General features: G+C 41.6%; 1 protein-coding gene across 1 annotated transcript in view; it reads left to right on the top strand.

Moving 5' to 3' along the window:
• LOC130276344 (thyrotropin-releasing hormone receptor-like) overlaps positions 1-11,586 on the top strand; it is a 105,802-nt gene extending 94,216 nt beyond the window's left edge. Inside the window, exon 4 of the mRNA XM_056525577.1 lies at positions 2,100-11,586. Coding sequence (XP_056381552.1) covers positions 2,100-2,504 — 405 coding nt within the window. The 3' untranslated portion in view covers positions 2,505-11,586. The remainder of the gene's footprint in view (positions 1-2,099) is intronic.
• The last annotated feature ends 1,647 nt before the right edge of the window (positions 11,587-13,233 follow it).

Genomic DNA, 13,233 nt, shown 5'->3' with positions numbered 1-13,233 from the left:
TCTCTGCCAACACATCTGTCCATTTTAGAAGCTGAGAGAGGTGTCAGCAGAGATCACTGTGATCAGACAGAAAGGAAATTCAAAACGAAAAGAACTTCCTGTGGAGCATACAGCAGCTGATAAGTGCTGAAAGGATTAAGATTTTTAAATAGAAGTAATTTACATATCTGTTTAACTTTCTGGCATCAGTTTATATAACCGAAAATCAAAAAATAATAAGAATAGGTATGGTGGGGGAACTTTTCACTTAAAGAACAACTATAAATCAAACTATAGGTGTGGAGAACCACACCAAACTGTGAATTTGCCCCAGTATAAATAACTTATAACAAGTGTAATCGCATGTAAAAATCATTTTATTGAGATGTTGGTTAAAAATGCATATATATAAAAATACAGAATCAATTCATAAAAAGTATATACGTAAGATTTAAAAATACATATACAAATATAAGGTGGATACTGGGGTGAGGAATCCTGTGTACCAATGAAAATGAGTATAGACAGTATATAAAACAAACCACAAGGCTGCTAGTAAGCTGCAATTACAATAATGAGATTGCACACTCAAAAAAAGAGGGGAAAAGTGTTGTGAGATTACTCACAGGGAATGTGTGCAAAGAAGGAAAATGTGCAAAAACGCATAAAACAACATACTCCACACAGTGGCCGAAAGCCAAAGAAAAAAAACTTTTTGTATCAGCTGGCACAGGACTCACCCCAGTCCAGCTCCACAACTCCGACGCGTTTCGCCGGAAGCGGCTTTTTCAAGGAGTCCTTGACAAAGCCGCTTCCGGCGAAATGCGTCGGAGTTGTGGAGGTGGACTGGGGTGAGTCCTGTGCCAGCTGATACTAAAAAAAAATTTTCTTTCACCTTTTCTCCTTATTATAATTGCTAGCTGCTGAGTAACTACACTTGCTGCTATCCTGCTTGCTGCTAGTCACTTCAATTGCTGCTAATTGTTTGCTGCTAAATCACCATTACTGCTGCTAAGACCCTATATGGTCACCCAGATATTATTTATTTATTAATTCACCACTGAGCCATTAATAGTTGTCACCTAGCACTCTGTTTCCTGTGTAGGAGGATCAGTATTGCAGCACACTGCAGATCGTATCCAGTTGTATTTCTGGTGGAATTACTTGATCTGGTGCAGCATGGGATGCTGGCTGCACAATGTTATGTATATTTCTGTCTTCACTGAAGTTGTAGTATTTCCAGTAGAAGACAAGTTTAAAGGAAACTGAGATTACTGCAGCTCATCATAGGCGTCACATAAAAGATAGTGATTTATCTACAATACATCAAAGAAAACAATGGGGAGGATGGAAACCCAAAGAAGTTGTTGTATCGATTCTGTACTCTGTATAAGCAGGAACGTCCTTCCCATGGAGAGGCTGCAGGCCTGACTGTACTCAGATTTTACAAAATATTGGTATAAAAACTGACCCCCATGTCTGTCTATCTCTATCCATTTATTCAGCTGCAACCCTAAGGCTAATATACTATGTGAATAAATGTACAATGTAGCAAGAAATGAAAGAAATATATCCGCACTCACCGCGAGATTCTCGACTCGATGCTCCTCAAACCGGGAACGGCCAGGGATTGGGCTGCAGAACTGTGTGGCGCTCAGAGGCTCTGAGCGCCACACAGTTCTGCAGCCCAAGTCCCCGGCCATTCCCGGTTTGAGGAGCATCGAGTCGAGAATCCTGCGGTGAGTGCAGATATATTTATTTCAGTTCTTGCTACTTTGTACATTGATTCCTCACTATATATTGTATTCTAGCACCTCCATTGACTCATATACTGGAGAGGAGGACTGTTCAAATACTATTACTCCACATCTGGTTACTACTACATTGCCAGATTGAGCTGTGCCGTCTCGCTATCTACTATCCACATACTATGTGAATAAGCCTATAAATATTATACAAATTTGAACACTGACTTTGCTGGTTCTGACCAGCTGGTTTTGAATATGAGATATGTTATAAGGGATTATGGGATTTCTAGTAACTGCTCTACCATGCTTCTTTTCCCTATATAAAATGTCACTATTTCTTTGTTGTTCATTTTTTTTTTGTCTTCTTTGTAGGTCACCAAGATGTTGGCGGTGGTGGTCGCGCTCTTTGCTTTTCTTTGGATGCCCTACCGGACATTAGTCCTAGTAAACTCCTTTGTAGAGAATCCATACCTGGACCCCTGGTTTCTTCTGTTCTGTCGCATTTGTGTCTATGCCAACAGTGCTATCAACCCGGTCATCTATAACCTCATGTCACAGAAGTTTCGCACAGCTTTTAAAAGGTTGTGTAAGTGTGGCCAAGTAGAGACCCAAAGAAGGAACACTTACATGACCACCACCACCTACAGCATGGTAAAGGATCCCAGCAACGTCAGGCCTGACAAGAAAGAGAAATCACCTCTAGAGAACCCAACCGTTGTGCCAAAACAGTCCGACAAGCCAAAGGTAGAGGGGGAATTATATTATAGTGTTGTCTAAACACATTCTATGCTCAAGCTTCATACCACCAGTAAAGTTGAAGATTTGCTGTAGAGCCAACATGACATGACTACAGAGCCACAAAGGCCAAGACTCCCAGCCAATACCATACGAGTCAAGCCAAAATTTTTAAGATCCTTGAGAATCCTAGCAATGTTTGCAGTCTATACTTAAATGAAAGACCATTGTAATAATGACACATTATAGATATACTTGGCTTTAAATTACCATGCTTTAGAGCTGCAGACTTTGTCCTCAAAAAAAGGCATATGGTCAGGTGTGTTACTTCAGGTCGTGAATTACTACATCAATTACTACATCATCACCACTAAGGTTCTTTTTTTTTTTTGTGTGGGGGGTAGGTATGTCGAATGAAAGACTCACTATGGACACCCTTGCTCAGTTGGGTGGCTTCTGAAATACCTGCATAAATAGAGATGGGGCTCTTACTGATTTTACTATGGGGCCTTGTCTCTTCATTGTATGTTCTTTATGACCAACATTTTTGTGTCCTTTGACTGATATCTTTATTGAAAATGTTTAGTTGTTATGTGTGCATGGCAGTGCTAAAGTTCATAAAAATTCCAGTGAAACCCTATACTAAGTGCATGGAGACAAAAATCCTGACAGCAACTAAATCTGATCTTTATTTTGGCCAGCAACCCACCTTTCTTTATTCAATATCTTATGTCTACAAAAAGTCACTAAAGTTTTGCTGGTGGAATGATTATTGCAAACAGCCCCATGAAGTATCTGCAAGGGGGACAAGGCTGACTGCAGAGAGGGCAGAGTTTGGATGGGGGTTGGTCATTCCTGGTCATTTTGTGGATGTTCCTGGCAATTTTGCACTATCCCAAGGGCGAGACTTATATGCTCCAGTATCATGTTGGCAAATATGGGTAAAACTAGGAGCATAGGAGTGAAGAAGTAGCTGTTTCACCTGGCCTAATGTCAAAAGGAGGTCAAAAGTCTATCTGACACAGAAGAAAACACCATTATTCTAAAAGGTTGGTTGTGCCCCTGTTACAGATTTTGCATTGGTGCTGAGAAGCTTTCAATTATACCTCCAGGAGTAGATATTTGTGCTAAAAAATAGTCAGAGATCTAATAAAAAAAATTAGAATAGTTAAAATTGTTAAAGGAGTACTCCAGGATTAGAAAACTTATCCCCTATCCTAAGGATAGGGGATGAGTTTCAGATAGCGGGGGCCCAACCGCTGGGGCCCCCCGTGATCTCCTGTACGGGGCTCTCGGCTCTTTGACGAAATAGCTCATTTCGACCACAGCATGATGCGGTGTCCGACACGCCCCCTCAATACATTTCTATGGCAGAGGCGGAGGCTACCGATTGCAGCGCTCCGGCTCTCCCATAGAGATGTATTGAGGGGGCGTGTCGGCTGCCGCGTCATGCGGTGGTCGGACACAGCCCGTAGCCGCTGACTGTCGGGGCCCCGCACTGGAGATCGCGGGGGGCCCCAGCGGTCTGACCCCCTGATATCTGAAACTTATCCCCTATCCTTAGGATAGGGGATACGTTTTCTTATCCCGGAGTACTCCTTTAATATTATGTCTTCTTTGCGAGGTCCCATTGCACTCATTAAACAAACTCCATAAGGTTCCAGTTAGGAGGCATGTTAACCATCTGATAAGAAATAGGGCTTTTCCTATTACATGTGTTCAAGATTCTAAAGAAATGTGTCATGTGATACCTTTCAGCTCTACTTAATTGCTCAGAAGGAGCATAGAATAAGAGGCTTGTGGAATATTTCTTTATTATTGAATAGCATTTTAAAGGGGAATTTAATGGGTTAAACTGCTCCTTTTGTTTCAGATTTGTTAGGGCCTAGTTAGAAAGCAATGAATGGGATGATGGTGACAAATCCCTTTAAAATTGGTCATGTTGGCTGAACTATCAGCCATCATGACCTTTTTTTTTTTCCATATGGCCCCTGGTATATTCTTTTCCCTTAGTACACTGGACCTTTTATAGCTTTCAGCTGTGGGGCTGATGCTACGCACGATATATCTCCCAGACATGGAAGGAGCCTTGATGTTTTATCCAAGACAAGGTAATTATTGATTTTCCAGTTTCAGCACATGAACCTTTCCTCTTCCAGTGGGTTTAATACGGTTTATGGATACGGATAGTATGGATAGAATAAAAATACACAAAACAAGAATGTCACTGGGGCACAGTTTCTCTTCTCTGTTGTCAGTCTTTAATAGAGCTGTATGTGAATTCCTCCTGTGTGTGAGCAGTATACTCATCGATGGTGCAGTTAAGCTGTATTCAGGTGAACAAAGAATCAATACAAATGCTCTTGTACTGCTGCTGAATTCTGCTTACCCTGCCATTTTCTGCAGAGTGTTCTACAGCTGAGATCAGTGACATAATAAAGCCAGGACAACTTGCTCCAAAGAACTAAGAATTCTTTGCAAGGCCCAGACATGACTGTATATCTCTCAGAAGGTAATAATCACCAGTATAGATTCCCAAGGAACAACAGAGCAGAACATGCACCACACGTGTTAAATGGGAACTGTCAGATACAAAACTTTATACACTGGAGATCTAAATTAGAGAACAATTTATGAACACTTGATTTTTTCAGAAATAATGTAATCTACATTGATCATCATTTGAAGGATTTTTTGTAAGGGGTTCACCATGCCATTAGAACAGGGTTTTTTTTTTTTTTTACAAAATAAAACCAAAGTATTTCAACATAAAACCTTTATTTTTCAAAAGAAAGTGATGATGATAATTAGAGAACAGCAATGACTGTAGCAGAGAAAGATTGTAAGTAAATTTTCTGAAGGTTACAACAGCAGGAATCAGTAGGAAGTGTACAGGCCTTTGCTTTGAATGACTTCAGCACATCTGCGCCCCCCACAGGACATTACTAGCCTCTCACACTGCTCTGGGGGGATTTTGCTTCACTCTTCTTCCAGTCTCTTCCACAGTTTTGTGACTGTTGTAGGTTTCTTGGCCATAACTTTGTCACCAAGGATTTTCCAGAGGGTTTCTATTGGGTTTAGATCAGGACCCGTTTTGCTGTGTGACAGGGGACATTGTCCTGCATGAATATTGCTGCTGATTGAGTGATGAACACAAGGAAGGAACCATGTGTTGTTGAAGAAGGTTCTGATACACACTTGCATTCACTCTGCCATGTAGCTGTATGGGAGGTCCAATTCCTGCTGCAGAAAACATTCCCCAAACCATGACACTTCCTCTTGTACCTTTCACTGACTTCTTTACACACTTTAGGTTCAGTATTTCCTTAGTTTGTTGATGAACATAATGTGTCCCATAAGACCCAAATAAATTAAACTTGCTTTCATCACTATAATGAACTCTGGACCACTTCTCCTCTGTCCACACAACATGCTCCTCAGCAAAGGTGAGTCTAGCCTTTTGATTCTTTCTGCTAATGAGGTTTGGTTACTGCAGAGTTGGCTTTCAGTCCAAATGCTCTTAAACGTTGAGACACTGTATGATGAGACAGATCCTTACCCTGTTCAGTGCTGAACTGGCGAGCAATTCCACCTGCAGTGTTGAAATGATTACCCATGGAGATTCTCCGCATTATCCTGTCTCTCTTGCATTTGTCTTTCGAGGGCGACCAGCTTTCTTGGGGACTTGAATGAGTTTATGATGTTGTAAAGATGCAATGTTCTAGAAATCACAGACTTGGAACAACCAACTTCTCTTGCTATGGCTGATAGGGTCACCCCTTTGGCCTTCATCTGGACAACCTGCTGCCAGAGGATTTCAGTCACTTTGGAACAGCACACCATTTTTGCAAAGTCAGTGAAACTGGAAAGTTAGGCTGCCAGTTAAATAGGGTTTGTCAGATCATTAAGGAAATTAGCACCAGTTGCCAGATTAACACCAATAACTTGCAGATATGTGAAAGTGTTCTGTAATTTTGATCAGTGTTCTTTTTCAATTATCTCATTTACATTTTTATTCTGAGTTTTAGAATAAATACAATTTATGAAATAAGCTTAAAATACAATTTTACGTATGTTAGGATATATACACATAGGACTGCACTATGACCTTAACATTTAGGAAACTGTGTGTTGTTCTTTAAAGGACAACTGGAGTGGTACCGTTTTACATATGCCCGTGCCCGGGCCTCAAAAATAAACAAAATAAACTCATACATACCTTCCTACGAGCCCCCGTTGGTCCGGCACAGGCCTCATGGTCCGGCAGTGCTGACGTCATTCCAATTCCTGGGGACGGGGACGCCGCATAGCCGTTGGCGTATCACCGTCCGTAGCGATAAAAAAAAATTTGGGGTATATATATTTTATCCTAAGACAAGTAAAATTTTACATAATGCATATCCTCAATACTTACTTGTGGTCTAATGCAGAGGAATTTCTGAAACTGGGGACCAGCACCTTAATTATGTTTTGCAGTATCCATGGAAGCACAATGAGAGAACCTGGAGGTGGTAGCATCAGCATGAGGAGACCATAGAGCAGCACAATTAGAGAGCCTGTAGGTGGCAGCATCGGCATGAGGAGACCATAGAGCAGCACAATTAGAGGGTCTGGAGGTGGCAGCATCAGTATGAGGAGACCATATGGCGGCACAATGACAGTGCCTGGAGGAGGTAACATCAGCATGAGGAGACCATATGGTGACACAATGACAGAGCGTGGAGGCTGTAGCATCATCATCAGGAGACCATAGAGTAGCACAATGAGAGAGCCTGGAGGTGGCAGCATCAGCATGAGGAGACCATAGAGCAGCACAATTAGAGAGCCTGGAGGTGGCAGCATCATCATGAGGAGACCATATGGCGGCACAATGACAGAGCCTGGAGGTGGTAGAATCAGCATGAGGAGACCATATGGTTGCACAATGACAGAGCGTGGAGGTGGTTGCATTAGCATGAGGAGACCATAGAGCAAAATGAGAGCCTGGAGGTGGCAGCATCAGCATGAATAGACCATATGGTGGCACAATGACAGAGCCTGGAGGTGGCAGCATTAGCATGAGGAGACCATAGAGCAGCACAATGACAGAGCCTGGAGGTGGCAGCAGAAGCATGAGGACCATGCCAACCGCGGGTTGAGTCTGAGGAACCCACCGACTGTTGACTGGGGGTGTCAGATGTCACATGGGATGAAGTGGATGACCTGTGAAGGGAATCGATCAATCAAGGTCGCTGGGTTGCTGGTCGAGACACGACTGCTAGCTGACACTGGGAGGTCAGACCTCTTGCTGTGACTCCGGCTGCCACACGCCCCTACTCTGCTGTGACCTCTTCCTGCACCTGATCAATTTAGGCCTCTGCCACTCCTTTGTGCACATCCTGGCACTACTCTGACTGACATACTTATTGCGTATATGAGGGGAGTACAATACGCTTCACTACGCTTAAAACAGCATTTGTCTAGAATAGCACAGGTTTGTACTATTGGCTGTCCTTCCACAGTATCTAGGCCCTTGACAGATTAACAGGTACAAAATAGTACACTACTTAGATGTAGGTATGTGTTATGCACTTATGAGGGCAGAAAAATGCGATACAGTACAATTAAAAAACGTATTGGGGTAAAACACACTGGTGATTATTTTTGATTGGACTTTCACAATATCTAGGCCCTTGACAGATTAACAGGTAAACTACTTAGATGACGGTATGTGATATGCACTTATGAGGGCAGAAAAATGCGCTACAGTACACTTAAAAAAACCTATTGGAGTAAAACATCAGCCAGTGATTTATTTTGGCTGTCCTTTCACAGTATCTAGGTGCTTGGCAGATTAACAGGTAGAAAATAGTACACTACTTTGATATATGTATGGGGTATGCACTAAAGAGGACAAAAATATGCGCTACAGTATGCTTAAAAAAACGTATTGGAGAAAAACACCAGCAGATGATTACTTTTGCCTGGCCTTTCACAGTATCTAGGCCCTTGACAAGTTAACAGGTACAAAATAGTACACTACTTAGATATATGTATGTGGTATGCACTTATGAGGCAAGAAAAATGCGCTACAGTATGGTAAAAAAAACATATTGGAGTAAAACACCAGCCGGTGATTACTTTTGCCTGGACTTTCACAGTATCTAGGCCCTTGACAGATTAACAGGAACAAAATACACTACTTAGATGTATGTACTCACCTGTATGTACAGTACTCTTAAAAAACTTATTTTTGCCCTACACCAGCAGTACACAACAGTGCTGTAGCACAAAAAAGCTGTGTACTAAACCCAAAATTGCACTCTGTCAAAGACTATTAGGACTATTAGATTTATGAAGTTGAGGCAGCTTGTTGAAATGTATGAGGCACCACACTGCTATCTGCCCCTCTCTGTAATACAATGCTGAAGGGACTGGGAGGTTAATGGCTGCAGTAAAAATCCTTTTCAGTGGAAAAAAGCATTGCTCTCTGTCCATCAGAATGCTGATGTGACTAGGAGGTGAAACACCGCTGGAAAATGCTTTTCTGTGTAACACACACACAGGCTGTACGTCCTATCTCTCTACAGTGTAATGAATGAAGTGACTGGCTATATGGCAATATGGCTGCCGATTATATAGGGCTGTGACCTCACAGGGGTGATTGGCTGCTGATAGTTTGCATCCTGCATGTGATTCAGGGTCATGCCGCCTACCTGCCTTCCCGCCTTGCCTTCCCACCTTCCCAGAGTTCACTGCCCCATGTCCTCACATGTGGATCCACCATTTTAGATGCCCTGGAGCCTGGACCGCACTAAATGGAGTTTAATTAAGCAATTCGCGCAATAGAATCACGGAGATATTCACATTCGTTGCAAATTGAATTTTTCATGAAATTCTTAATGAATTCACATTAGTCAGCTCCGATTTGCTCATTTCTAGACATGTCTATTCTTTGCCTGTTCTTTATGCAGATATCGGAATTAGAATTTCTGTGCCAGATGTTTCCGGCACAGAAAACCTGCTTTGTGAACAGCGCAGCAGAATCCCATTGAAATGCTGCTGCAGAATCTCCATGCGGAATTCCAATAAGGAATTCCACACAGAAATTGTGCCTCATGAACATAGCCTTAGAGTAGACATCTATGGTCAGCTTTAGGCTGTGTTCACAGAGTGCATTTTTTCAGCATTTTTTATCGACTTTTCCCTTGATTTTTGCAAACTTTCAGTAAAATGGTGCTATTTGACAGCAATCGCGCAAATCTCTGTATAAATAATGTCCTTTTTTTGCAGCAAACCCACCAAAATAACAGCAAAATCGGATTAAGTATAAAAAAAATCACATAATCTGAAGATTCCCCCTGCTTTGGGCACATTGATCTTATCGCACAACACTATTTTAGACCCAATAAACTAAATCACATATGGATTTCCAGGGCACTGTTATGTGGTCAAACAGCTTACACTAAAAACAAGCCTCAAAGTATTCTCAAGTATCCTAGCGCAAGAAAGGGTACTTGTGACATTCTACAAAGCTATTCACTGAAAGATATCAGAGGTGCTTATTGTTAATTGACATCAACTTGTCTCTGTGATACCTCTTTATTTGCTTTTGATTTGAGTTGGGAAAATACATTCCCAAGGTGCTGTTGATGGATCCCTAATTGTTAGTATTTGACACCATTTAATACTTCAGTACATAATTGTGCCCTGCTGTGTGTGCAGTAGGATCATTATTTTATTCACACTGTATAACAAAAATCTTTTGCATTCTTGAAAGTATTACCAAGCTGCTTTTGACAATCCCTATTCGTTAATGTATTTATTATGAAGTTCTTGTTTTTTACTTAATCCTGGAGGCACATGCAACATGTCCTCATTCAAATGCACAATATGGAAACATAAGATCAACTCTAGGCTTGTTTTTTTTTTTTTGCCCATACAATGCACACTCACTATCGCTATTCCAAATGTGCCATCTGTTTCATTCTAGCACAACTGCATCCATGTGTTTCATTACTGTAACTGGGTTATGTGGTCATCATGCTGACCTACAGAAAATCAATGCTTAAAGGGGTACTCTGCCCCTAGCCATCTTATCCCCAATCCGAAGGATCCCCCACGATCTCCATGCAGCACCCGGCCTCCCATAGACATGAATAGAGGGGGCGTGGCATAATGTCACGGCCCCCGCTGCAGGAACACAGCATTCTAAACATACTGTTTAGAACCCCAGGTGCTGCACAGAGATCGCAGGGGGTCCCAGCGGCGGGACCCCTACGATCAGACATCTTATCATCTATCCTTTGGATAGGGGATAAGATGGCTAGGGGCGGAGTACAACTTAAATGTTTCAGAGGAAGTGGTCAGTCCTGTATCATGTGATTTCCTGTGAACCTTCCGGTTCTATCTGTATCTTGCTACTGCTGCTTTCTTGATGGGATTAAGAAATATAGTAATTGTATACCATCCATGAGGCTGTATTCACACATTATATTTTTTCTACATTTTGTATGTATTATTGCTGTGATTTTCCCTAAATCACAGGAAAAGGGCGCTATTTTACTGTGATTGTAACATGTGAACAAAGCCTGAAGACGTTGTATCTTTATATAGCACCTCTTATAGGTCAAATCACTTTATCCTCAAGGCAATATTTTTATAAAGACACATTCTGAATAAGAAAACACATTAAAATGCACAGAATGTAAACTGACCCACAACCCATTTATACATTTAGACTGATGCCTGCTGTTGTCTAGCCAGGTAATTAGATCACCAGGTGCAGTGATGAGACTCCACCTTCTCTCTCTCTCTCTCTCTCTGCATAGCCAGAGGATTATTCTGTAATATTAACCAATGCTGCACTATTTAAGCAAGAAAATCCTGGACTGCTTCTTTAACAGCAACTTGTTGATGGTTCTCACACAAAGCAGCTTTTTTGGTTTTATATAGTGGGACCAAAGAATGAATGTGTAGGTGGGTAAACATTTTTCTACTCATCAAAAATAAGATGGGAGGGGGCTTTAATGTATAAACAAGAGGTTTGTATGTAGCTGAATATATTTTTTAGGAATTAATATATGATGTCATGTGGCTCTATATATATATTTATTGTATGAGACTTTGTGTTTTGAAAATTAAAAAGTTTCCTCTGTAACGTTCTGTTTTTCTGTCATTTAAAGAAACCACCTGTTACACTTAGGCTATGTACACTTGGCGAAATATGTGCAGAATTTTCACCCATTTGCTTCTTTCAGCTTTATTCTTTTATTAAAACGAAGTGACATATAATAAAAACTTTTAAAAAGGAAGGAATCGGCAAGAAAGAGGCGGCAACCCTGGGACAAGATTGAAAAAAAAAACCCAAAGAGCAGAGTGGAAAAAGGTGACAAATCAAAGCCTAATATATGTTATATTACATAAAATGCTAGTTGCTAGGGGAAAAAAACCTTACTTATATTGTATGAGGTACTTGTTGGTAGGGGAAAAAACCTTACTTATATTGTATGAGGTACTGGTTGCTAGGGGAAACCCCACCAAAAAACTACCTGGAGTTGTGTAAAGTACAATTTGTACAAGTATACCACTCCAAGTTAGCAGCATGAGAACCAGACTTTTCAGAAAAACAATACTAACCACAGAGCAAGCAGAGTACTACAAGTCCCGAGATGCCGCCACCAATACACATGTTTCAATCAGAAGACCAAAGCTAGTAAAATCTCCCATGATTTTACTAGCCTTGGCAGCCACTGACTGGTGCTGGTCACCAGTACCCTCAAATTTTTTTTAGTAGCAGTTTTACCTAGTGCTTTATAATTTAGAACATAATTACACATTTATCACTATTAGTGCATAGCCTTACATTTATCCACATTAAAGGGGTTGTCTAGTAGAAGAAACAATGTTCCCCAATAAGGGAACCTCTCGAGGGGCCACAAAAACTAAGAATTTTAGGAAGGCAAAGTTTGATCAACTCAGAGAAGCCATTAACAATTTTAATGGGGATAATGTCCTCAAAAACAAGAATACTGACACTAAATGGGAGACTTTTAAAAATATTTTAAATTAAGATACATACCTTATGGGAATAAAAGGGTCAGGAATAGGAGAAAACCAATGTGGATGAATAAAAATGTTAAGGGGGCAATAAATGACTACCGTATATACTCGAGCATAAGCCGACCCGAGTATAAGCCGAGACCCCTAATTTCAACCCAAAATCCCAGGAAAAGTTATTGACTCGAGTATAAGCCTAGGGTGGGAAATACATCATCCCCCCCTGTCATCATCCAGACCCGTCATTAACATCCTCATCATCATCACCGCCTGTCATCATCCAGACCCTCATCATCATCACCTGTCATCATCCCCTTGTCATCATCCCACACATCCCCCTTCATCATCCCCTTGTCATCATCCCCTTGTCATCATCCCCACCCCCTTTCATCATCCCCTTGTAATCATCCCACACCCCCCCCTTCATCATCCCCTTGTCATCATCCCCACCCCCCTTCATCATCCCACCCCCTTCATCATCCCCTTATCATCCCACACCCCCCCTTCATCATCCTCTTGTCATCATCCCACCCCCCCCCCCTTCATCATCCTCTTCTCATCATCCGCCCTCAGTGGTCTTCAACCTGCGGACCTCCAGAGGTTTCAAAACTACAACTCCCAGCAAGGCTTGCTGGGAGTTGTAGTTTTGAAACCTCCGGAGGTCCGCAGGTTGAAGATCACTGCGGCCTTTAACATCATCCAGCCCCCTCTCACCCCCCTTTAGTTCTGAGTA

The sequence above is a fragment of the Hyla sarda genome, chromosome 6 (assembly GCF_029499605.1).
Source record: "Hyla sarda isolate aHylSar1 chromosome 6, aHylSar1.hap1, whole genome shotgun sequence".
NCBI lineage: Eukaryota > Metazoa > Chordata > Amphibia > Anura > Hylidae > Hyla > Hyla sarda.
The sequence above is the reverse complement of the archived record's forward strand: the minus strand, read 5'-3'. Positions and strand labels throughout refer to the sequence as shown.